At 51.6% G+C, this 25969-nt stretch overlaps 1 protein-coding gene across 15 annotated transcripts in view; it reads left to right on the forward strand.

Annotated features, from left to right (window-relative positions):
• The window catches only part of RAPGEF1 (Rap guanine nucleotide exchange factor 1), a 137268-nt gene that overhangs the window by 43784 nt on the left and 67515 nt on the right, over positions 1–25969 (forward strand). For 2 of the 15 annotated variants that reach the window (XM_086324470.1, XM_086324480.1), the window contains exons 1-2: positions 7273–7355; positions 10269–10445. The exons of 12 other annotated variants lie outside the window; for them this stretch is intronic. Coding sequence is in view for 1 of the 3 variants with exons in the window: in XM_086324477.1 (XP_086180603.1) it covers positions 1385–1454 (70 nt within the window). In the remaining 2 variants the exon portion in view is untranslated. Of the gene's footprint in view, positions 1–1369; positions 1455–7272; positions 7356–10268; positions 10446–25969 lie in introns of those variants that run through there. One more of the 15 variants, XM_086324477.1, reaches the window with a different exon arrangement.

Genomic DNA, 25969 nt, shown 5'->3' on the forward strand with positions numbered 1-25969 from the left:
TTTCAAAGATTGGGACTAACAGGGTTTCCTGACTGCTTGGATAAGAGTTGTAAGAGAAGATGGGGAGTCAAGAGGGACTTCACAGTTTCTGGCCTGAACCCCTAACTTTGAGAATGGAGCTGCTGTTGGGGGGGGGGTGGTCAGGAGTTTAAGCAGAAGTGCCTTTTAGATCTCCAAATGGAGGTACTGAGAGGAGAGTTAAGTATGCAAGTCTCAAAAGGAGAGAGGGCTGGATTAGAGGTATGAACTTGGAGTTTTGACATAAAGATGGCATCTAGAGCCGCCGAGCGAGCTCCCTAAGGGAGTGAATCTCGATGGGACATGGAACCAGGGCAGAGGCGGAGGTGAAGGACGCTGGTCCTCAGGGCCGCCTTCTTGGTTCTCACCCTTCCTGACAGTTGGGTGAGCTTGGCTTGGATTCCCAGGAGACCCCTTACTCGTATTTACCTTGCGTGCTAAGTTGCTTCAGTCGCTTCCGACTCTGTGCGACCCTATAGACTGCAGCTTGCCAGGCTCCTGTTCATGGGGATTCTCCAGGCAAGAATACTGGAGTGGGTTGCTGCACCCTTCTCCAGGGGCTCTTCCTGACCCAGGGATGGAACCCTTGTCTCTTACATCTCAGCTGCATTGGCAGGTGGGTTCTTTACCACTAGCACCACCTGGGAAGCTTTTACTTCCCTTAAACCTTTCTTTTTATTTGAACGTGTTTCATGTGCTTTGTGTCCCTTGCTACCAAAAGAGTCAGGGCTGAAGGCGGTGTCAGCCCCCTTTACAGGAAGGAAACAGACCCAGAAGTTAAACTTACTCCAGGTTTTACCCAGTAGCCTAACTGGGATTGGTGTCTACATCCCTCTGGCTCCAATGTGTGCAAAGTGTGTGGGATCCCCTTGTCATTCCTGGGCTACTGCTGATGGCTACTGTGCTGTGGGCATTGATTGGTGTGATTTGAATGATTTAAATTGTCTGTTGCAAATCAGGAGGTAGGGTGAATTCCACCCCCCCTACCCCGGGCTGAGACTGAAATTGGCTTGAGTTTTAAATCTCAGGAGTCCCAATGCAGTGAAAGCAATTGAAGCATTGAGTGGATAGTTTGTTGATTAATTTCTCTTTTCACTTTCTATCAGGTGTTTGAGCACCTGCTATGTGAGATGCTGTGAGGCACAAATGTTTCCCAGCCTGAATTCTGATTTGACAGGATTCAAATGGCAGGCTGACAAATGCTATGAAGGAGCAGAGCTGAGGTCTGGAGGGTTAAGTCAGAGTTAGCCAGCTGCAACAAGCAGGGCCTGTGGGTGGGGGTGGGTGGGGACATGACCCTGTAGATGAGGAAGCACCACGAAAAGGCCCCGAGGCCACGGTCCGGGGGTGGTGAGGGGCCACTCACATGTACCTCTCCAGCCAAAGCCTTGGGTTGAAGAGCATTGACAGGCGAAAAGACATCGTCGTGTCAAGTGGTGTGTGTGTGTCTGTCTGTGAAAGAGATAGCGAGAGATTGGATTTGTGCTTGAAGATGACCCTGACTTTGGTGCAAGAATGTACTGGAATGGGCAGGAATGGACTCGGAGGCTGAGTCAGTTGTCCCCGCAGGCGGTGGCTGCTGGACGAGGGCGGTGGCAGCAGGACAGAGCCCCTGGCTACTCGGAAAGGGAGATACGCAGGCCTTGACGGTGGCAGGCGTGGGGATGGCAGGGTGGAAGCAGCCGGAAGACGGCCAGGTTCTGGGCTCGTGTCCACTAGTGGCCGCCGCTCGCTGAGATGAGCATGGGGGCAAACCCGCTGTTGCTTACTCGGTTTACATACAAACAGTGAACTGTGGTTCTTTCAGGGCTTTCTCTATTTGTATTACCACAGGAGTCAAAACCACTGACTGCAGGTGTTTGCAAACTCAAGACTGATTGACTCAGTTCTCCCCAAAGGTCTTGACTTATGGGATTTGGGAGCTTTTAAAGGGACTGACTTGGAGAGACAGTGTTCCAAGTCCATCTTGAAGGGCCTGCCTTTTGCCTGGCATGGCGTTGCCAGCACTGTCTCCTCAAGGTAGCTCTGTCCCGGGATGTAACCGCACACGTCCTGACCTTCAGAGGGGAGAAGAGACCTGGCTGTGGGTCATTCTTACTTCTTTTCATGGGCAATTGGGCTCCTAGTGAGAGTGTTTTCCATTCGGAGGTCCCAGGAAGCCTCCCTCCATGAGGGCCTCGCGTGATTCTTGGGGAACTGCTGTGTCGAGTGTGCTCATGTGGGTAGCTGACGCTGGTACAGGCAGCTGAAAGGGTATTGCGGGCCAGTGGCTAAGACTCTGCACTCCCAGTGCAGGGGGCCCCGCTTCAGTACCTGGTCAGGGAACTAGAATCGAACCGGGGTCCCCTGCATTGCAGGCAGATTCTTTACCAGCTGAGCTACTAGGGAAACCCCTAGATCCCACATGCCACAACTAAAACCTGGCATCGCCAGATAAATATTAAAAGAAAACAGCACCTTTTAAGGCTTGGGGTGGAGAGGTCCTGGGATGGATGGCACAGAGGGAGAGGAGAGAGGGTCTCCTACTTGCCATTAAGTGTTTACCATCTACGTTTAAGCTGGCCGTCCTTGGCACCAACCTGGGGGTTGGGCAGGCTCTAAGTTCTAAATAGGAAGGTGGTTGTACAAATGGCTAAAATGCGTCTTTTTTTTTTTTTTTTTTTTACTTTTTGTTTTATACTGGAGTGTAGCCAATTAAAGTCCCTCTATGTGTCGTCTTTCCTGCCAGTTAAAAAAAAGCCAGAACTTCCCTGGCAGTCCATGGTTAAGACACCATGCTTCCACTACAGGAGGTGCGGGTTCCACCTCTGGTTGGGGAATTCAGATGCTGTATGCCACACAACACAGGCAAAAAAATTGTAAAAAGAAAGAAAAAGAAACATCTAAGTATCACTTTACTCACAATGTTTCAAAACATGAATTCTAAAGGGAACATAGTTGAGAACAGTCTTTTGGTGGTTGGGGGTGGGGAAGAGGTGAATAGAATTCCCTCTGCAAGACATTCAGTTGGCCACTCAAAAATAATTGGTTATTAATTGATCGTTCTCAAATTTTCCAGTATTTTTAAGAAGCCAGAGGCTAGCAGTTTGTTTTAACATAACTGATACGATTGGCGATTTTATTATCTTGGTACAATTTTGAACCTCAGCAGTCGAAATGTTTTCATTTTATGTCTTCCTTTTCACCCCCATTCATACCCCATTCATAATTAGACTAAATAATTCTAGTACAACTGTGTCATTACGTTCAAGGGCCGTGAATGAGAAGTATCTGGGGCTGAGGAGGCATATCGTGGGCTCTGACGTTTTACTTCATTCAGCGAATGTTACTGAGAACTTCGAGTGTGTCCAGCACCGAGCAGAGCCCTGGGAGCAAAGGCCCGTCTTGCTGCCTAGAGGAGGAGAGGGGAGGTCAACTTACCCTGCAGTGCAGAGGAGCTCTAACTCAGTCACCTGTTCTGGAGGTCTAGGGAGGTCAGAAAACAACTGCTCTACCAGCGGGAGCCGAGCTATTGTGTGTCGATAGTCCGGGTGGTGGCTTGCCTTTGATTTCAGGGCCCACGTGATGGTTCTGTGTGCTGGTGCTATTATGCAGGGGGGTTGCATCTTCTACAAACAGAGGAGTTGCATTTGAACAAAAGAACAGAAAACAGCAATCGTGCATAACCAAGGTACCCTGGAGAATCCCTGTAGGAGGCCAGCAAAGCGAGCTGAACTTTCAGCGTGGATACAGACTGCTGTCTCTTTAGACCAGAGGTGTGCAAACCAGCACTCTGGGGTCCGGTCCTCGTGGCTCCCTGTTTGTGTGAACAGTTTCGTGGGCACGGCCACGTCCGTTCTTTTTCACGTCATCTGTGTGGCTTTCCCGTGAAGATGGCAGAGTCTAGTAGTGTAACAGACCTTATGCCCCACAAAGTGGGAAATACTTAACTCTTTTGCCCTTTAAAGAAAGTTTGCTGACCCCTGCTTTAGAGCAAATGGAGAGGTTCATTTTGTGTTTGGGTACCATGTGGTAAAAAGAACATTGTCATCCTTAAATACCAGAATCCCGCTGGTGAGGTGAGGCATTCACACCACAGAAGGCGTGAAGGAGCTTTGGAGACCGTCGTTTGACCTCTCGTGTCTTACTTGTACCTGGGGTCTTACGCTCTTGACAGAGATGGAGAGTGGTTTACTTAAAGTATTTATCCTCTCTTTTTCCCTTCCTCCCTCCCCTTTTCTGTTTTTCAAGTGCACGTAATTGAATTCATCTGAGCTTAATGGAGCCCCTCATTTGCTCTTTGTGCTTCAGCGGTGGTGGGCCGATTAGAGAACAGGTCGACTTGATGTGCAGACAATGCATTGCTACTACCTGAAAAGCTGAAATGATGTCATCTTTTTCAAAGCTCTTTATCTGTTTGTTCATTTTTGGTGTGCTGGGTCTCCGTTGCTGTGTGGGCTTCTGTCTAGCTGCAGAGAGCAGGAGCTCCCCTCTCGTGGTGTGCCGGCATCTCATTGCCATGGCATCTCCTGGTGCAGAGCGCGGGCTCTAGGGCTCACGGGCCTCAGCAGTCACGGCACACAAGCTCAGCGGCCGAGTCTCCCAGGATCGAACCTGTGTCTCCTGCCTTGGCAGGTGGATTCTTTACCACTGAGCCCCCAGGGAAGCCCTAAAATGATGTCATTTTGATTTCAGTGGAGAACAGTGGTAAGCACGCGTCATCGTCTTGAACTGGTTAAGTGTCTTGAACCCAGAACACCACCCTGCCTTTCCATACCGTGTTCACATTGTAGCTGGTGACGCTTTAAGAAACCATTGCCCAGGTGTTAAACCAGTGTTGTTAACATAAATGTTTTGAATTATAAATTTAATTTGATTTTATAATTGTATAGGGGCTATAAGCATGTGGCAGACAGACCCTCAGGTGGCCCTCATGATTGTCTCCTGGTGTTCACACGTTTTGTCTAATCCTTTAAGTGTGAATGGCCCTGCGACTCACTTCTAACCCTAACCCTAACCCACTTCTAACTGAGAGAACGTAGCAGAGGTGGTGGGGTGTCCCTCTGTTACAGGAGACTGTCTTTCTAAGACAGACTAGAGACATCTTCCCTTGCGAGCTTTGGAGAAGTCAGAGGTCGTGTGTGTCAAGGAGCTGAGGGTGGCCTCCAGCCTGCACTCAGCCGGAAGCTGCGGCCCTTAGTCCGTGGCTGCCCGGAAACGACTTCTGCCCGCTGCCTGAGGGAGACCAGACACAGACCCTTCCCTGGTCAGACCTCCAGATGAGACATCAGCCCTGCCTGCACCTCAACTGCAGCCTTGGCAGAGGGCCCATCTGAGCTGTGCCTGGACCCTGACCAACAGAAACTGCACACTAATATATGTGCATGCTTTTGGTTACTCAGCAACAGAAAACTATTACACTACAAAACATAGGTGTTTACACCACTTTTTATTGGTTCATACTTAGCATTATAAAAATCCAGGCAAATCCTGGGAGTCTGCAGTGGGTTGTTTCCTTCTCAGAAGTTGTCCTTAGTTTGGTCACTTGACAGAATTGGGAATCGTGACTTAGATAACGGTGTTGTATCTGTGTTACATTGTACGAAACCGGTCCCTGCACTGCAGTGATGTGGAATATATCCCTGTTCTCAGGAGCTACTCACTGAAGTATTTAAGGGACCCACTGATGCGTGACACTCAGATGGTTCAGAAAGATTTGCATATATGTCAAGTAAATAGATGTGTTTGTGTAGTATTTCCCCCTGCTTGCTTTTTTTAAGGTTTGTTTATGGCTGTGCTAAGTCTTCGCCACCCTGCAGGCTTGCTTTAGTTACGGTGAGCACAGCTGCTCTCCACTGTGGAGCGGTGGCTTCTCTTGTTGCAGAGCACGGGCTCGAGGGCCCAGTAGTCGCAGCTCCCGGGCTCCAGAGCGCTGGCTCAGTAGTTGCGGTGCAAGGGGGTCAGTTGCCACGTGGCACATTGGATCTTCCTGGCTCAGGGATCAAACTGGTATCCCCTGCATTGGCAGGCAGATTCTTAACCACTGAGTCACCAGGGGAGCCCCTCTCCCCTGTTTTTTAAATATAAAATCAGAGAAGCTCTAGAAGGCCTTCCCTCTTAGGGTACAGCATTTTACCGTTTGTTTTTGCTTTTGCATTTCCTGTGTGTAATACCTCCTGAGGCAAAATAGACGCTAAAAATGTCGCTCTGTGTTTGCCATTGTTTTGCCCAAGCCAAAGAGGCCAGAAGTTGTCGGACCTGTAGGGATGTGGTCACTTGTGTAAGAGAGTTTAATTCTCTCATACATAAATACATATTCTTTCCTTTATAAGAGTAACCCTTTGCAGGGGGTGCTACTGCTTGTCTCCCTTTTGTTAGCAGGGATGTTAAACTAACGTCCAGGTTTTCAGATCTACTTAGTGGTGGAGCCAGGCTTGACTGCAGCCTTGTCCCTGCCTGGTTACCGCCAGACTTCAGCCCGAGGGCTCCTCCTGCTGCTCTGCTCCTCAGGTGGTCCCGGAAAGCGGCCCGATCTCTTGGGGCTGATCACCCGACCCAGCAGTAGCTCACCTCCTGAGGGCACATCTGAGCTCAGCCCCTTGAGCTTTGTCTCCAGTTCCCTTCTTGCCTCACCCAGCAAATCCAAAAGTGGTCCTGAAGTCATTTCTCTGGTCTAACAAGGTATTTCTGGCAGGACCCCGATAAGAGACATCCTGCTCAGGATGTTGCTGTGGTCATGGTGGAAGGGATGGACACTTCGCACGGGCTGACCTCATGCATGTCCTCTCTGCAGTCCGCCTCAGCTTCCAGGGCGCCATGACCCATCCATCCTTTGCTGCCTGCATGCCCCCTTCTTGTCCAGGGCTGAGGTTTGGGCCCGACTTCTCCCTTGAGCCTCAGTGGGGTTCCCACTCCCCACACTTGGGCCGCGTTCGTGTCCACTCCTTTCTATCAGTGCCGTTCCCCCATCTGGAGGACCCCCGACGTCTGGACCTGTCTTATGCCTGCTGCCCTCTTTACCCTGCTCCTGCCCTTCCAGACCTGTCCACTTCACCTACCAAAAACGAGGGACAATGATAAAGCCAAACCTCCAGCCCCCCTGTGTCATCTTGGCTGCCTGCCTAAATGTGGGGCGCTTTGAAGAGAGCTTCTCGGAGGAGGAAGTGGGTGGCCGGTTCTCCTCCCGCAGCCTCCGTGGGGGCCGGCCTGCAGGTGCACCATCTGATTGGGTCTCTTTTCACCCAAAGTCCCAGCTCGCCCCGGGAGTGCTGAGAGTCCTGGGGCAGGCCTTAGTCATCAGGACTGGGACCGCGCTGAGGGTAGGCCTCGGACTGCCATCTCATTTCTGCCAAAAATAGGTGAGGAAATTTCCTATTTCCATTAAGTTTTTTAAGGTTATTTCTATATTAAGCTGGAGCTCTTGGAAGCAACACATCAGGCTGTGTTAGTAGCTTACATTCCTCAGAAGTGTCTTCACCAATAGAAAGTTATTGGGTTATTGATTTTTTAATAGATAGCAGATATTAAGTGGTTGTTTGAAGAGCATTGTAGATCTTGTAAATCCAAGATTGAGGACTCAATTCACGGTGTTCCTTTACATCCCCTTTAAAATTCTTTCTAGAATGTTGTACCAGGAAAAGAACCTCTCGTCTGTTGAGTTGGTTCATTTTCTCTGGATGGTCCAAAGTTAACCCAGCTTTTTTGCCTTTTTACTTTTGCTGCTAGGAGATTTAAGAACCAGATGATCTTGGCCCAGTCACAGAAAATACTGTGCTCCAAGCTTTTGAGTGTGTTCTCTTTTAAACTGTCTTATTAGTTACGTGCCTAGTGTTGCCTAAATAAATACCTGCCTGGGAAGAGTTGCTTTGTTCCTACTTCTGAGTAGAAGCAGCTGTGGGTGTTAATTACTAGGTACAGGTTTTAACTAATGGAGAGGAGAGCTTGTTGACCCGTGGCACACCCTGCGTGAGATCTCTGATTTCTGCTTCTGCTCTGGGGTCAAATCCTGTGATGTAATTTTGATTGAGGAGCCCTCCTGGAGCGTGTCTGTGGGCTTGGTGCAGCCAGTGTTGAAGATGAGCTCTGCAGCATCTGGGAGAAGGCGATGGCACCCCACTCCAGTGCTCTTGCCTGGAGAATCCCATGGATGGAGGAGCCTGATAGGCTGCTGTCCATGGGGTCGTTAGGAGTCAGACAGGACTGAGCGACTTCACTTTCACTTTTCACTTTCATGCATTGGAGAAGGAAATGGCAACCCACTCCGATGATCTTGCCTGGAGAATCCCAGGGGCGGGGAGCCTGGTGGGCTGCCGTCTATGGGGTCGCACAGAGTCGGACACGACTGAAGCGACTTAGCAGCAGCAGCAGCATCTGGGCTGTTTGTCTGCCTTCTGACCAGGTTTCATTCCACCTCCCTGGTCCCTTGGACCAAGCGGGAAGGAAAAAAAACTCCTGGCACGTGCTTTTAGCAGGACCCTTAGGTGTAAGGTGGGGGCTTCCCTTGTGGCTCAGCTGGTAAAGAATCCGCCTGCAATGCGGGAGACCTGGGTTTGATCCCTTGGTTGGGAAGATCCCTGGAGAAGGGAACAGCTACCCACTCCAGTATCCTGGCCTTGAGAATTCCATGGATTGTATAGTCTATGGGGTCACAAAGAGTCGGACGCAACTGAGCGACTTTGACTAGGCATAAGGGAAGAAGCTTATTTTAGTTGTTTTTAATGTTATGGTAGTTGGGTTTCGTCTTTCCCCTTAGGGTAGAGCATTTTAGCTTTTGTTTTTGCTTTTTCATTTCCTGCGTATACCTCCTGAAGCAAAATGGACTGCTAAAAATGTCACCTGGTGTTTATTTGTGCCTAAAATAAAATAAAGACTTGTAAACACTGTGAGTCACTAAAGTAGTTTTAGGAGGGAAGAAATGTTATCACTGTTATTCTTTTCTATCCTTCAAGAAATTTTCCAGTGGATTTCCCGTGCTTATTTTGTAATTGGGCATTACACAATCCAGTTCTTTCATCAGTAGCCATACAATAATATTTTATTTGCTGGCACCTTGCATCTCGGCTTGTATGCACACTTTAGTTTTTAAAGTGTAGTAAGTTTTGGAGGAAGATTGTGGTTAAAGAAGAAAGTTGCTGGAAAATAGGGTTGTGCTGCTGATCCAGCAAAGTACCTGGAAGAAGGCCTGTGCATGTCCACCGTGCACGTCGTAGAGCCTGCTCACCTGCTTGCCTGCCCCAGGGCACACCTGGTCTTGTTCCCCAGGCAGCCTCTAGCACACAGTAGATGCTCTGTGAGTGTTTCTTTGGATCCATGAAGTCTGTAGCATGGCAGGTGGGAAAAGAATAAAGAAGAGTGGTCTTATAAACCAATGAAGAAAGAAGGGGAATCAGCTGGCCTATGGTTCTCAGACTTGGTGTGCATCAGGATCCCGTGGAAGGCAGCTAAAGCACATTGCTGGGCCCACCCCCAGAGCCCCCATACATGGGGCCTAGGAGATCCTGGGTGGGGCTGCTGCACCTGGTGGGTCAGGGCCTGCTTTTGAGAACCATCATCTAGGCGGATTGCCCTTGTTTTCCAGATGAGACAAGAGATTTGAAGAAGCTGCACCTTACCTCACTGACAAAACTAATGAGTGTTAGAACTGACATTAAAAGCCAAACCTTTCCTCCCACTTTCTGACTTCCAGGAAAGAGAAATGTACCCCGATGTCTCTAAATCGGCAGACTGCTCTGGTGACCACATTCCCCAGTTTCTTTCTTAGGAAGAAAGACAACTCTGGGCAGAACCAGAGGCCGAGAGATGTTGTTCCAGATATTTGTTAGTTACTCTTGCAAAAGTGCCTGTGGCCAGTGCCTGTTTGTGACGGTATCTGCTGCCCATCAAAGGGGTGGTTTGTCTGGGAGCTGAGGAGAGGCCTCGCGTCGTTGCCGGGTGTGTCCTTGATGTCTCTTGAGTGTCTGAGAGAGGTTAGCACAGCCCTGGTGCCTGGTCAGCTGTGGATGGGACCCTGCCTCCCAGGAGAGTTGGCCACCCACACAGGTGATTTCCACACTGTGTGGTTGGTACTGAACTGGGAATAGTGGGGCACTTCTTATGTAATTTATTAAATTACAAAAATTTGAATTATTTTAAGAATAATTTTGTAAATTTTAAATTATAATTTAAAGTTGATTTACAGTGTTGTGTTGATTTCTGCTGAAGTGATGCAGTTATACATGTATCTTTTTCTGTACCTCCTTTTTCATATTCTTTGCTCTTATGGTTTATCACAGGATGTTGAGTGTCGTTCTCTGTGCTGTGCAGGAGGACCTTGTTGTGTATCCATCCTATATATGGTAGTCTGCATCTGGTGATTTCAAGCTCTCAATCCGTCCCTCCCCCACACCTCCTCCTTGGCAGCCACAAGTCCTTCTCTTCTCTATGCCTGGAAATCTGTTTCTGCTTCATAGGTAAGTTCATTGGTGTCATATTTTAGATTCCACAGACATGTGGACAAGTACGGTATTTGTCTTTCTCTTTCTGGACTCAGTGTGATAATCTCTAGAACCATCTTTGTGGCTGCAAATGGCATTATTTTACTCTTTTTATGGCCGAGTGATGTTCTGTTGTGTGTGCACCGCATCTTCCTTGTCCGTTCACCGGTCGATGGGCATTTAGGTAGTTTCCGGGCCTTGGCTGTTGTGATTGAGTCATGTACAGGATTTAATAGGTTATTAAATATTGCTGCTGTGAACATAGGAGTGCATGTATCGTCTCAAATAGTTTTGTTCAGACGTATGTCCAGGAGTGGGATTCCTGGATCATACAACAACTCTCTTTTTCAGTGTTTTTGAGGACCCTCCAGACTATTTTCCACAGTGGCTGTGCCGACTTACATTCCCATCAACAGTGTGGGAAGGCTCCCTTTTCTGGTGGAGCATTCTGGATGGAAACTCGGAGCTCCGGGGCTTTCTGACACACAGCCCTTCTCTGCCTTCTCTGGCTGGGATAGGTAAGGATGTCTGACAGGCAGCCAGGCTTGGAGCAGAAGCTACTCAGTTTGGGCAGAAAGAGGTTATGGAAGGTGTTTCCCGTGCACACTGTTTCACTTTCCATCACCCTGCCTCCTCCTTCCTAGTAGCTTTCCACTCAGAAAGACTCAGTCACTGATAATGCTTAAGGAGGACACTTTGGTGTCGTGGTTGAGTCAGCTGGCCGCAAAGCGAGCAGAGTCTGAGTTCAGACCGCTTCCCCAGTCGCTGAGTGACTTTGGGCCTAGTTAGTTTCTCTGAGCCTTAGTTTCTTCATCTTTAAAGTGGTTTTCACATTACTTTCTGGCATAGTGAGCACTCAGTAAACTCTGGACTATTTTAAGCGAATGTGGTGTGAAACAGGTTGGGTTAACAGCTGCCTGCAGTTCCTGTTTGCTCCCACTTCCTGTGGTCTTGCGGCCTAAAGACAGGTCGGCCGTGCTGCAGACTTGGATTTTGCCTGGTGGCAATTTGTGTTAAGACAGGGTTGGGGGAATTCACTTTGTCTAGACAGCAAGACCACCAGTCCCTTGGTAATGAATCTCTTCATGGAAAGGAAGGTAGCCTCAGGGTGGCTGGTGTCTCACCCTGTTGGGGACCGTGTTTAGCTTCTGTAGCAAGTGAAGAAAGCCCGCGCTAAGCCCTCTGCTGCATTACCTGCTGGGAAACGCATTTCCCAGCAGCCTAGGGGGCTTCAGGCTCCCTGATCCGGCAGGACCCACCTCTCCTTATTGACCTTCTGTCAAGTCTCCTGATTCACCTTGACCCTGCCGACCCTGGCCTTCTAAACATGCCCTGCCCTCTCCCAGGAGCACTGCTCCCCAGAAAGAAAAGGAAAATCTGGCCAACTGCAGTGAATCTTTCAGGCTTCAGTGTAAACCGGAGGCCTTGCGGGATTGAACGTGGTTGTGAGTGTTGTTCGGTCATTAAGTTGTGTCCGACGCTTTGCCACCCCATGGACTGCAGCCCGCCCCTCTCCACTGTCCTCCACTACCTCCCGGAGTTTGCTGGAGTTCGTGTCCATTGAGTGTGGCTGCCCACCGTTAAAGCGGGCTCTGATGCGCACCTTTCCATGACGCCCTCTGCTTCCCTGTCTCCCACCCTCGTCCCCTGCACCTCCCACTGGCGGTCCCCCCACAGAAACCACTCGCACCTGAACCCTGCCTCAGTCCACCTCTGGGAGACCCAGGCTGAGGTCCCATCATTCATCGCCCTATGCTGAGTGGCTCGGGGCTTGGGCCTGGCTTTTGTAGAACTTGTCACCCTTGTATCGATGTCTCAGACTTCCCGTCCCTGTCACCCTTCGGCACTGGTACCCTGTCTGTCTGACACCGCTGCACCCCAGGCCTCTAGGAGTCAGGGGTTTGAGAAGCTCTCTGTGCCGTGTTCCCCTCGCACGGTCGTCGTCTCCACGGGGCTCCTCTCCCTCTGAAGAGGAGCGAGGGGGTGGGCCGGGGGTCTGCTGGCAGCCAGCCCAGGCTGGACCTCACTTCAAGGGCACTCTCTTTGGCTTGTGGCCTTAAGGTAGGAGCAGGAGGGGCCGTGTCGGGGGTTGTTGACCCTCACCAGACGGCTGCCGTCAGTTTGCACCTCCCTAAGTTCCGGCCACCCCCGAGCCAGCAGAGCCGCGTTAGTGCCATGGGCCCCGCGTGGCTCGGGCCCTAGAAGGGGGACATGACGCAGGAGAGAAGTGTTTCCTGACCTGTGTGTGGAGCTCCAGAGTCTTCGTCCCTGGGCAGAGGCCCAGAGGGTGGCCTCTCAGGTTGTGGGGAGCTGGCCCAGGGCCAGCTGTACTGCACAGAGGTGTGAGCTGAGCTCTACGAGGCGGGCTTCTCTAAGTAGGAGATCAGTTTTAAAGCTGAACAGTGCGCCGTGAGATTGGATGCAAGAGGCTGCCTGGTTCAGCATTCCAGAACTGGCCTCTGCGTGGTTGGTTTTGGCTCACCGCCTCAGAAATGAATGTTGGAGATAACGTGGGAGCCCCGTACTGCTTGGCCTTCAGCTGTGCTTCAGGACACACAGTTCCATGCTAGTATTTTTGTTTTGATGAGAAATTTAAAAACACTATTCTCAGCCTCTACCACAAAGAATACAAAAATACTGTTATTGCAAAGAAACTAAATCTATTTTGATCCCTTCTCTGTGGTGGTGTTTCAGTTTGTAAAGAAAGTTGGAACCAAAAACATTTGAAAAGGTGGCCTTAAAAATGTGCCAAACTTTCTGCAGCGTGTAGACCCACTTACAGATTCAGTCCACTGATTTTTGCACAGTTTGCAAACATATCCACGAGTTTTTTGGAAGCTGTGTATTTGTACTACAGTGTTTAGTTCTGAGGACATTGTGGCTGGCAGACACAAGTTGCAGAACAAAAGCTGTCTTTTAGGAGATTTAAGTCACGATGGGTAAATGATGGACCCACACGTCCTGCAAGAAATGAAGTGACATGTGTTCCTTCTCAGTCACTTGGTGGCTCTCAGGAGCTTCGGTTGAACAGCACCAGACTTTCTTTCGTCCCCTTCACTCCGCGGCGCGGGTTTTTGGAGACACAGAGCCTGGGTGACGGGAGCACCCCGCTCGCTGTCACATTGGGAGGATCTGCATTTGGGGAGGCTGGTCCTGGGCAGTCCCTTTCCTTGCTCTCCGGGAAATAGGAGGTTTCCCATCTTAAATGCGCCTTTCGTCTTCGAATGTGCCGGCACTTTAAAGAGACTAAAGATTCTTCACTTTCCATGAAAGAAACAATGCATTCACGGGCTGGGGGCAGTGTAGAGTGAGGACCTGACCTCCGGCCTCGAGGGCCAAGCAGCGTGGGGGCCTGTCACCCGCAGCCCTAACTGTCACTCAGACACCTCGGCCTGTCTCCTTTCAGCTTGCTTCTGGCTGCAAGTGCAGATGTGTATAGGTGTCTCGTTTATACCTTTTTAGACCAGTGCCCTGTCTTCGGCCCACCTCTCTACCCTCTTGAGAATCACTGTCAGAACAGTTTACTTGAGGGCAGAGAGACATCACCAAAGTAGATGCCTCCTGTAAGGAAGCACGGCATTATTAACGGAAGGAAGAGCAATGATGTATCACTTTGGTCCACCAGTTCTGGGTGGAATACGGTATCCCAAGAACTCTGCATGTGGTTGGTCCCGTTTTATTCATTGTCTTACTCCTGCTCTGACTCACCGTGTAGCCAAGGAGACCTGGCTCAGCCCGAGTTTCTTGCCTGGGGGAGCTGGTTGGGATTCATCAGCTGAGACTGGTGGTTGGGCCCCGCCCCCAGGCCTTGAGTTTATCAGTCTTTCTCCCTATCCGGAGGGGCTTGTCCTGAGGCATGTTCTGAGATGAGACCCTCCCCTTCTGTCAGAGTCAAGGGTCCACCTGCCTGTGTCACTTCCTGTGTGCACTTGGCCCTGCTAGGCTTGCTGTTCACCCCTCCCGTTCTTTGGCCCACTATTTGGAGTTTCTTAACAGCTTCACTGTTTTCCCCCAGACCTTCATCCTCAAACACCGTGCTTCTCAAACTTGATCATGCTGCAGAGTTGCCTGGAGGACTGGCTGAGCCCTAGTCCCTGGGTCCCTTCCCTAGAGAGCCTACCCACAAGGTCAGGGCTGGGTGCAGAGCCCGCCTTCTGAGCAGTTCCAGGTCAGGGCGGTGCCACTGTCTGCCCCACTGTCCCCACCTCAATTCTTTGCTCTCACGGAAGACTGAGAATCACCTCAAGGGATTGAAAAGTGAGAAAGACTTGAACACGTTCAGGTTTTGTAATATACTCTGTGTACTTGATCACAAAGTAAAACGTTTCTTACCATGCTAGGTGGTCAGAAAAGCCTGCGCACTCCTGACCCCTCTGCCTCAGAAGCGACGCACCTGTTGGCACTGCCCCTGTGCCCGATTCTTAGTTCCAGACCTAGGTCGGGGAGCTCAGCCACGGTCCAGGCCACTTCTGGTCAAGACTAGCTTTGTGGTCCCGATGGCCCATACAGGACCCTGAGCTGTGGCTCCTCTTTGTCCTAGTTAGAGCGTTTTCCCCCCCATGCTCCCCAGGGAGTGGGGTCTTCAGCATCTCAAGTTGGTCGTAACTGAAATAAGTCTCAAGAAGCGTTTAGCCTTACTGTCTGCAGTGGCCTCAGATGGTTTGTATCACATTTTATGCGTTCATCCAGGAAATTGGTTTTGGGACCTCCCAATGGGTTGTGACCTGAGTAATCGTCAGCAGGAGGGATCGGCTACGTGTCTGCCCTCCCACCCCATGTGGCCAGGGCGTACTCAGTTCATCTCTCACCCAGATCAGCCCTCATCCCTTTGCACTTTTCACAGCTGAAGTCTGCGTGTCTTCTAGGCTTACAGCTCTAGGGCTTCCTTCTAAGAGTTTTGTGGGTCTCTTAGGAAGTAAACCCCTTGTTTCTTCAGCAGTTGTCTTGCTCTGCTGTGTGTGGGAGCCCTGGGTGTATGGCTTTACTTCCTTGTTCGCTTGTAAACTACTCAAGGGCAGGGCCTCTATTCCTGTTAAACCACAGACCTGCTGTGGGACCAAATGCCCAGCATCTGGCTGTGGGAGGAGCGCGCTGTGCGCAGGGCCAGGGCCTGGACTCTGTGTTCAGCCTGTTTTCGGCAGAAAAGTGAGTGTTACCTGCGAACAGCTGACTTTGAGACCACAGGTCTCTGCCTTCTCCCCATACGGCCTGTGTGTGCTCTTCCCCCCAGGCTGCCAGGATAGAGGCCTGCAGACAACTGGCAGGAAGCCGCCTCCTATGCAAAGATTTGGTCCTTTATAAAAAGAGCTTCAATTCTAGGAGACTTCAAGGATACGGCTGCTGAGGGAGAACAGGGGAAAGTGAGATTCCTTCTCAAAAAATGCACACTGTCTCCTGCCCTGAGGATTCTAGAATGAGACAACTGGATTTTTCCTAAAGGCACTCACTAGGGTGGAGTAGGTTTGGTAGAGTTCTGAGTAAGAGAGAGAATTTGGAAAGAGAGGAATGTCATTTGGCTGCGTCCAAGATCCAGGGAAGGGGCCAGCGCCACTGAAGAGCTGTCTTTAAAAGTACATATTGTGAGGCCATCTGTTATTTATCACAGACCGTAAAGGTATAACTTCTGTGAGAACTGGGAAGCCTTCTTGATTTCAGAAAATCCCCTTGTAGCGCTTTCTAGCCAAATGTTGGCAACTCCAGCAATCATGGAAATACGAGTTCTTCAGTAGCTGTTGGTTAAAAACTTCCACCCGTAATCCCACCTCCCAAGAGGAAAGAGTCAGTGTGTATGACCTGGGCTAAGAGACCATGCCCAAGACCTCCTCACCGAGGGCATCTTACTCAAGAGCTGGCATGGCCAGGAGCCCTTTGATGCAATGCTCCGAGTGAGCTGCCTGGGTCCTGGTCTCTTCCAGAGGGTGTGAATCACTTTTACAAGCAGAACTGGCTGGCCTGAAAGCCTTTTCTTCTGCTCTTGTGGTGACTTGCTTCCCTGGTGATCAAAGCTGTGAACACATCTAATAAACAGCATATTTGCTAGTCTCTGGCTTAAAAAAAGAGGAAGAGGAGCCCACGCTGAGACGTGCCATCTGAGTCGGAAGCCGGGCTGGGGGCAGGGTGGGGAGGGTGTGGTGGAGAGTGGTGCGCATCGGCGAGCACGGGGCCCTGTTCCCGTGGGCACCAGCTTGTTCCCCGTGGGGCACACGCGCCCTCCTGCCTCTGAACCCAGGCTCTGCTTCATCCGGGCTGTACTGAGGGTTCTTTCTCTCTGAGTTTGGGGGCTGTGAAGCTGCACTAGGATTGCATCTAGTCTGTCCCTTGTTCCTCAGCCTCCATCTCCCACCCTGGAGGGTCCTCCATGGAGCGCCTCAGTCGTGCGCACACTCCGGCTGCGGGAAATGGTCCCAGCGGCTGCAGCTGCCACCCTCCCTGGTGTCTGCAGTCCCTGTGCATGGGCACCCGTACATTGGACCAGACACGGATTGGGCTGGATTTCAGGCTCTGAGCTGATGAAATTCTGGCTTTGACTAGACCAGCCTGACTTCAGATTATCAAGGCCACTCGGAGCCTCCCGTGGGCCATTAGACCATCTGCAGCTGTGGTGGCTCACAAGCAGAGGGTGGGGGCATGTCCCAAGCACGCGAACTGTCTTCCATTCTAGGCTTCTTTGCATTTTTACCTGCTCTGCTGAAGTTGTCCCCTGAGGAAGAGAAACGACTGGAAGCAGTTAATACTTTTCCAGCTGCTGCTGAGGAGGGGCCCTGGACCACCTTTGTTCGGGAGGCCTGGGCCCTAGGCTGGCGGGAGAGCAGTTCCCAGGCCTCGGCAGCCTCTGTCAGGACTGGGATCCTTGCTGGCGCCCACGCTTCCCATCCCTCACTTGGCAGCGGGTGGGGAGCGGGGCCTCTGAGGCGGGGCAGCCGGGACCACCTTGGTCCCCACCCCCAGAGGCTGGGGTTGATCCCAGCTTGATTCGGAACGTGTGGAGCAGAGTAGGGTCTGGCTTTTTTCCCTATGTGTATATGAACGCACATGATCGACCTTCTTGTGGGAACAGAGCCCTGGACACAGCCTGGGGGATGGGAGCAGGGGGCGGTCTGTCACGAGGTGCTCGTCCCAGTGCCCCTTTGGTTCCAGAGAAAAGGCACTGCTGCCAGGGGTGAGGGTGACGACCTTCTCCTCTGCTCCACGCCTGGGCAGCCGGAAGTGCGCCTTTGGAGACATGGGCATGTTCAGGTCCCTCGGCGTCCCTCACAGGTCTCTGAGGCCTCTTCCAAACCAGCCCCCTGTTTGCTGCCTCTGATGTCTTCCGTCGGTTCCCATGTGAAATGTCCGAAGCCTGTAGGTGCACCCCTTTCTCCTGCCCTGAGGAGCCCGCTGGGTTGTTACGCAGGGGCCCCGGGTGCCAAGGCGCTCCTGCTGGCACCAAGAGCTGCCCTCCTCCTGAGCGGGCTCTGAGCGGCCCGAAGGGCCCTGCCTGTACCGGGCATGTCTCCATCCCAGGGCTGCTCGCTGACCATACTGAGGACTCTTCTGGCTCCCCTCACAAGTCTGGGGGCTCTCTGGAGGGGACGAGGGGGTCCTGCTCCTCAGCGTGTAAATGTGTGTGGAACAAGTGGGTGAGCGGCTGGAGGAGGAGGCCTGTGGGCCCGCCCCACGCCCTCTGATGCACCCTGTCTCTCTGCGGTGATGGGGACGGAAGGCGGTGGTCCAGGGGACCCTGTCCCTTTGCTTTATTCCATATTTGCCAGCAAGCGATTCCTGTAGCGTCCCAAACCGCGGGCGCTTGTGACTCCCAGCTCCTTCTCTTGTTGTCTGTGAAGTAAAAAACAAAAAAGGAACATGTGCTCACTGACAAATGAAAATGTGTTTCCTTTGGAAGCCCAGAGGGTGGCCTGACACGTCGTGCGTTCCTGGGGGGTCCCTGAGCAGGGCCTGGAGCAGCTGGTGGCGGGAGCCGCTGGCCGCCTGTGGGTGCTCCCATCCCCCCACTGCTGACCCCTGTTCAGGCGGCCAGGCGGGCCTCACAGAGCCGCACGTAGGCTCTGCGACCCTTGAGGAGCGTTGTTGAATTCTGAACTGGCACCAGTCCTAACATGCAAGTTCCTCTGAGGGACAGAGGCTGCTCCAAACAGCTCCACCTGAGGACAAGGTGAGGGTGGACCGTGTCCCGGTGCAGCCGGAACCCCGATGGTGATGGGCCGCCTGCTCTCAGCCGGGCGTGCTGACATGCTTGCTCTGCCTCTCCCTTCTGTCTTCTCTAGAAGCAACACACTCTAGAGAAATGACTCATTTATGTCTCTGGAAGTCTCTGAAGTCTGTGGCTTTGAGAATCTCAGAGTCAATTCCAAAGAAATCCTTCCTTGGTACTTGGCGACCCTGGGGACAGGCTGACCTTGAGTGGTTCTCCAGTCGCCTTATCTGTGGTGTGTGTGTGCATGTTGTGGGGGTAGGGGGCAGGGGGTCAGGCCCCTGGGACCTGGTCTCTGCGTCTGCCAAATGGTGCTGAGAACCTGTCCCTCCCTGAGTTAATGTGATGATCACCCAGCTTCCAGTAGGGTGTTTAAATGCACTAGCTGCTGATGTTGGGCTCCGGGGACGGAAGCAGCTATAAATCCCAGAGGGTCCCTTTTCATCTCGTGGGATATCGTCCGTTATTTGACCATTTTTTAATAATTGGAGTAGGTATGGGGGAAACTGTTCAGTGCCCTTTCTGACAGATTGCTGGCAGGAGGCCCGCCACCCACCCCACAATGTCCTCTCCAGGCTGTGTTCACATGCACAAGTTTACCTGGTGGAGGCTGTGGTTTCTGTTTAAATCCTGAAGGACACTTAGTTACTGAATTCACCTCTTTCCCCACCCCACCCCCAAGTTGCTGGAAGTTGAGCCTCAGACAAATAAAACTAACAGCTCAGACGATGTCACCAAGAGTCCAGCTCCTCTTCTCATGTCTGCTGTACTTTTTTTCTTTGAATACAGCTTTTTAAAATTAAAGTAAAACACACATGTAGAAAAATACTCAGTCATAAGAGCCCTGGCTCAGTGAGTTATCTCCTCCATTTAAAAATTCTGCTGTGTTAAAACAGACTTCCCTGGTGGGCCAGTGGTTAAGACTTCACACTTCCACCACAGGGGGAATCAGTTTGATCCCTGGTTGGGGTAGTTCCACATGCCACAGCAGTATGAGCATTAATTAATTTTGTAAAATCTGCTGTGTTGAAGAAATAGTAATTGCCCATTCAGAGTGGTGGCATTTATCTCAGAACATTTGGGTAACAGCAGATGACATTTATCTGATGTTTACTAGGTGTCAGTACTGTGCTAAGGAACCTTACATGGAGTACTTATCACATCCATGACAGCCTTGAGAGGTGAGACAAGGACCGTTATTCTCATTTCACAGATGAGAACAGTGAGGCCCCAGTGGGCAGCTTACTCACAGCTGCACGCATTGAGGGGGTTTCACTTATGTCGGAGCTGCGGGTGGGGTGGGAGTAAGTTCACAGGGCTGCCCTCGGCCGGGGGTGGTCCGTGTCACTCGTTTTGCCCACATTTCAAAGCAGAGGACATGACGTCACTGCCACCACAGGTGTCTGTCCTTGCTCCCTGCTGCCTGCGTTGCTGGGAAGCTGCGATTGTCAGAAATGTCTTCTGTTGAAAGTCTCCCTCCTCTGCCCTGGTCCTCTCACCTTGCACAGCGAGTTTCCGCAGGCTTTCTGGCCCTGTGCCAGGTGGGGGCTTCACTGAGATCCTGCAGTCCTTCCATGGGGGCAGAGGGCCTCAGAGTCTAGAACACCCAGCCTGGGGGTGAGAGGGCCCCCCGCGGTTAGTCCTTCAGCAAGTGCACCTCAGGGCACATTCCAGAAGCCCTTGAATCCAGCCTGCCCAAGGTGCCTCCTGTCAGGAGGCCAGTGGATCAGCCCTCCTCGCAGGGACGGGGAGGGCCAGCCATTCCCAGGGCCTCGAGCTGCAGAGGGTGCTGGAAAAGTGTCTGGTCCAGCAAGAGACCACGTTCTGAAGACTCAGTATGAAAGAAAGAGAAGAGTAGAATGTCTCGCCTGATAATTTTTATTTAGTTGTATATTGAAATTATAACATTGTGGATAATTTAATTTGAAACCACATGTGGCCTTGTGTTTCTGTTGGAGAGTCTGTTGTCCTCTGGAGACCTCGAGGGGGAGAGCGAAACGTCTGGTTTTTCTCTCATCTTTTCCCTGGAAGTAGCTTGAACAGAATTCTCTCAACCCGGGTGACCCAAGCCGAACCAGCACAGCAGAGAAAGTTCTTGGTTGTCTCTGACTCAGCTGACACGAGTCAGTTGTGTCTGACTCGTGTTTCGGTGTTCCTCAGACAATTACCTTACAAATCGGTGTAAACCATCCCATCGACATCACTAATCAGACCCTGCTGTCTGGTGCCGGTTGAATGCTGTAGTTGTTAGCTGTTGCAGTCAGTCGTTGATTCTTGTGTCTTTGTGCTCACTAACAATCGTTTATTCACTTTCACTGTGTGCCAGTCTTGGGGCTAAGTGCCAGGTTCCAAAGTGAGGAAGACTTAGCCTTCAGCCTCAGGGAAGCGAGTGCCTGGTGCCTGTCCTGCCTCGTCCCTGCAGCCGTGGAGGGAGGGGGAGCCCCGCGCTCTCCACCCCCCAGCGTGGAGTGTTTGCACCTTTTTCTTTGTATCCATCCTGGTGTGTATGTCATAGCCTTGCTATATGGTTTTAATTTATTGTTTCCTGATAACCAGTGGGACTGAGCACCTTATCATCTGTTTGTTGGCCATTTGGATTTCATCTCTTGTGAAGTGTCTGTTCATTTCCAAATCTGTTTTTAATCCTGACAGTTACACAAGTAAAGCAAAACCAGTAGCTCTGTCGGATCTGCAGTGAAGCCTGCAGGGGTGGGTCCCCAGGCCCGATCTCCTGCCTGCACCCCTGGTCTCGCTCCTCGGCATAGCCCCCACAGGCCTGCACCCAGCTCAGGGCAGCTGGGCAGTATCTTGGCAGGTGTCCAGTGCTTATGCCCTTTGGCCTAGCAGTGCCTTTTCTAGGAGCCAGTTTCAGGCAGGGGCTCAGCGGGCTCAGCGGGAGGGTGTTTATTCCTGTGCTGTTTTTGGAAGAGCAGGAGTTGGGAACCTTTGGTCAGGAGACCGTTTGACCGTGTTGTGGTTTGCCTTCCATTAGGACATTATTCACGCATTAACTGTGCTCACGTGGAAGAATGGCCACAGCATATCACCCAGCTAAAAAAGCCAGTCACAAAAATACTTCAGCTCTGTATGACAGAGACGGGGAGTTATGAGGGATTTTCACCTTCTGTGTTATATGTTTTTGCAGTGCTCAGATTTTTATAATGAGGTTGTTTCAGTTTTGTCGCTGATAAAAGGAAAAAGGAGATGCTTGCTATTTCCATTAGTACCCCCAGCAACATCACAGCTATCCGTTGACTTCCTACACCAGAGGGTAATATGAGCAGATTCTCGTGCCATAAGAGCCTGTGGTGTTGCGGCACTCCAGAAATTGTTTTCCCTGTGTTTGAATGTGAATAATCCTATGTTACGTAAGAAAGAGGATCTTTTACTATGAAATTGTTGGAAAAAATAAAACATCAGGTTACTTTGCGCTCTGCCAGGCTAGGATTATTTTTAGCCTTTGCCATACTGCGTGTTGGCAGAGCATTGGCGGTGTTATCACATAACAGCAGCGGGTGCTGTGGACTCAGTGTCTGCTGTGTATCAGGTCCTCTGCTAAATGCTTGACATGCAGGATCACATTTAACCCTCACAGCAACCCGGGCAGGTGGGTCCTGAGGTTATGCTGGCTCTACAGGCGAGCAGCCCGCAGCGCAGAGAGGCCGAGCGCGAGTTAAAGCACCAGCTGCCTGACTCCAGAGCCCCCGTCCTGCCGGCCGTGCCCATGACCCGCTCACTCTCACGTGTGTCTTTGCCCGTGCAGTCACAGTCTGTACGATTCTAGATAAGCAGGCAGACCTCTTAAAAATGTGAAATCCTCATGTTTAAAATGGTTCTTGCTAGTATCCGTGTGTACTTCTCCCCTCTGGTTGTCCTTTCGGCCCGTCTGGGAGCTGGGGGTGTGGGTGCTGGGAGCGCACACACGCCACCCGGGCTTGTGTGTGGGGCCCAGCTCTGCGCCCTGCGCCGTCATGCGAGGGGGAGCCGCCACCGTGTCTCTCAGGGTTGGCTGTATGCTCTTGGAGCCGCCTCAAAGTGTCATCCACGCTGACCCTGACTTTGTGGTCCTGGGTGGACCTCGCATGGTGCAGGTTAGACCTTGTGTGGTCCTCTGTGGTTGCTATGTAGACTCCCCCATCCAAGGCGGACTTAAGCCCTGACAGGGACGCTGCTAAGTTGGGATCCCAGCTGCTGCTACAGATGACGTCTGTAGCAGTGCATTTGTCAGCAGCAAGGAGAGACGGCCGTTCAGCATGGCCGAGGGGCACATTGAAAGTTCAAGGATGATACAGTGACGCCTGGCAGACTGCTTGGAAGAAGCTGGTTTGGCTCTGGTGTGCTTTTGGTTTGGGTTGAGATGTGATTCCAGGAACAGGCTGCGTGCCTCTCCTTCAGCCTCCCTCTGGATGGAGAAGGGTGTCTGTCTTGCAGCCCGCCTACAGCTTGTGGCAGCCCCTCAGGGCAGCACTGCTCTTGGTCACATCACGCCGTCTCTGCGGAAATTGACTGTGAGGTCATGTAAGCGTTCTTCTTCTGGAAGAAATGACTCGCAGGTTGGTCATTGGGGGTTCTTGACCCTCCTTGGTGCAAATGCCATACCGAGCAGTGGTTGGGCTTCCCCAGTGGCTCAGCAGTCAAGAATCCGCCTGCAATGCAAGGGAGGCAGGTTTGATCCCTGGGTCAGGAAGATCCCCTGGAGGAGGGAATGGCACCCCCCTCCAGTGTTCTTGTGGGAAAATCCCATGGAGAGGAGCCTGGCGGGCTACAGTCCACAGGGTCGCAAGAGTCGGACACGACTAAGCCACGCGTACACGAGCAGTGGTTGAGGGTTTGTTTTCTTAAGTTCTGTCCGTGACCTTTGAGGTCGTTCCCAGCAAATCTGATAGACCACAGTGAGACACACCAGCTGTGGCGCCTCCACGTGCAGGAGGCTTTTGTTTCTTTGGTTATGTGTGGCCCTGTCACAAGGTGTGCAGGTCTGGCAAGCCCAGGTCCTGGTGGGTGTGGCGCTGCAGGGGCCGCAGAGAGGCCCAGACCCTCCGGGGCTCACTTGGCAGCAGCCCTCGGATGAGATGTGGTGTGTACTCTAGTCCAGGGGCTCTTGTCACAGAGGCTCTCGCGTGTGTTCCAGGAGGCATGTACAAGAAAGGTCAGAGCAGTGCTGTTTATAGAAGCAAACACGCCAAAAATGACCCAGCGTTGACTGACAGAAGATTGGGTGAACAAAAGCAGCATGACAGAAGGCGTGGGACTGCACAGGACTGAAAACAGAAGCGCTTCTGCACACGTCACCTGGGCAAATGTCAGACCTACCATTGAGTGAAAAAGCAAGAGCAGAGGAGTACTTACAGTATAGTATCACTTAAGTTAGCTTCACAAACCTACTCATTAAACTCTACTTACAGATCTAAACTAGCATAAAAAGTAAGGCGTGATGAGCACAAAATTCAGAATCAGCTACCCGCCGTTGGGCAGGAAGACACCATCACGACGGGGCGTGTGGAGGGGGTGATGGGGTTGCCAGTGTTCTGCTTCTTGAGCCCCGCTGTCCAGTGGGACAGCCGCCAGTCTCTCTTACTGTTTCTCTGCATTCCAATAGAAACTCAGGTTCTTGGTCGCACGAGGCACATTCCAAGCGCTTGGCAACCTCGAGCGGCTGTCATGTTGGACAGTGTGGACAGGGAACGTGTCCATCATTGCCGGAAGTTCCATGTGGTGGGTGAGGCCACTGGATGCATGGATTTCATTCCTTCTCTGTAAGTTGTATAGACTCATGTATGAAATCTTTCAAAATTTTGTTTTAATTTCAGTGCTAGAAAATCTCTTAGCACACACATTTACCAAACCTGAAGTGTAACTTCCCAAGTGAGAAGTTGAAGAGTGGTCGGTGAAGTTACCTGAAGCTCTGCAGTCATGTGACCATCTCTTTGGCACTGCCCCCCACCGAGATGAGTGACACACACAAGGGAGTGAGCAGGGGTCCGGAAGTGTGTGGCAGGCGTGCATGTGTCGCACACGTCTGTGTGTGGCGTGTTGGTAGGATCACCCTAACTAGCTGCCACCCCTGTGTCCACCCACTCTGCCGTCACTGGTCGTCATGGTGCTTTATCTGCTCTCAGGTGCATAGTTGGAGTGCCCTTCCAAACCTCCTGAAACCTGTGCGAAAGGCTTTGTTGCTAAGCTGTTGTTTCAAGGCAGAAACGACAAGCAGCCTCCAAGTCGAAGCCTGTCCTCGTTTGTGCTGCCCTTGATTTCCAAACTTGAGGAGGTTGGTTGTCATGACAAAGAACCTGCTCTTTCCGCTTGATTTATCGCATCTTGTGCTAGAGGTGGCTGTCTGTGGCTGTTAAGTACTCCAAGGAGGGAGATTTATTGGTAGATACGCACTTTCTTTATGTACTGATGTGGACTCCCAGCTGCCCCGGGACAGCCAGAGCCTGTTGCCGTGTACTTCCTGGGTGGCTCTGGCTGCTCTCTGGCAAAGGTGTCCTTACCTGGCCGCTCGGTCATAATCGGGGGTTGAGGGGGGCCTCCATACCCTGTTTGCCTACCCTGGTTCTGCCCTGGTCCTGATGGCAGAGAGTGAAACTGGCCATCCCTCAGCCCCATGCCTACCCGTGTGTCATAGCTATGCAGGGCAGCAGGCTGGAGGAGGAGGAGGAGGAAGCTGGCTTGCCCAGTCTGTGTCTCTGAAGATCTTTGACCACCAAAGAAACCATGCATCCTGCCTATACTTCCCCGTTTGTGTCTGCTTCTCTTGCCCTGCTTTCGGTCTTACTCACCAGGGTAGAAGTCACACCCAAGCATCTGACTTGGGAACCTGTCTGGAGAAGGATGTGCTGTGATGTTGGGGATGCTGAGGCCAGCGTTCTAAGGAGCAGGTGGGGGCAGGAAGAAGAGCAGCCTGAAAGAGAGGCAGAGACCAGCGGGCTCCGGCCGGGTTGAGACTTCCACTCAGCACTAACGGGAGAAGAGAGGGGCGTGTGTGAGGCCCGCCATTCCCTGGGATCCTGAGAAACACCTTCAGTGCTGCAGAGTGTCCCGGTCTGACCTGCAGCCAGTCCACGTCACACACTTAGGCACTGAGCAGGTGCCATGTGCCCCACACATGGACGAGCACCTTCCTGCATTACTGCAGCCAGTAATTTAACCTACACCACATCAGACATCTCAGGTAGAGCAATGTTCTCAGACAAAACTTGAGACTTAAGAGGTGCTGCTGAAGTCTGTTGACTCAAAACAGTCTGACTACAACTGCCCAGCCTTTTAACTACCCTGTGAATTACCGAAGTTGTTGTAAAGAAGCAAG

This window comes from Bos grunniens, chromosome 11 (genome assembly GCF_055505025.1).
Source record: "Bos grunniens cultivar Pamir isolate PY7600 chromosome 11, Bosgru_T2T1.0, whole genome shotgun sequence".
Taxonomy (NCBI): Eukaryota; Metazoa; Chordata; class Mammalia; order Artiodactyla; family Bovidae; genus Bos; species Bos grunniens.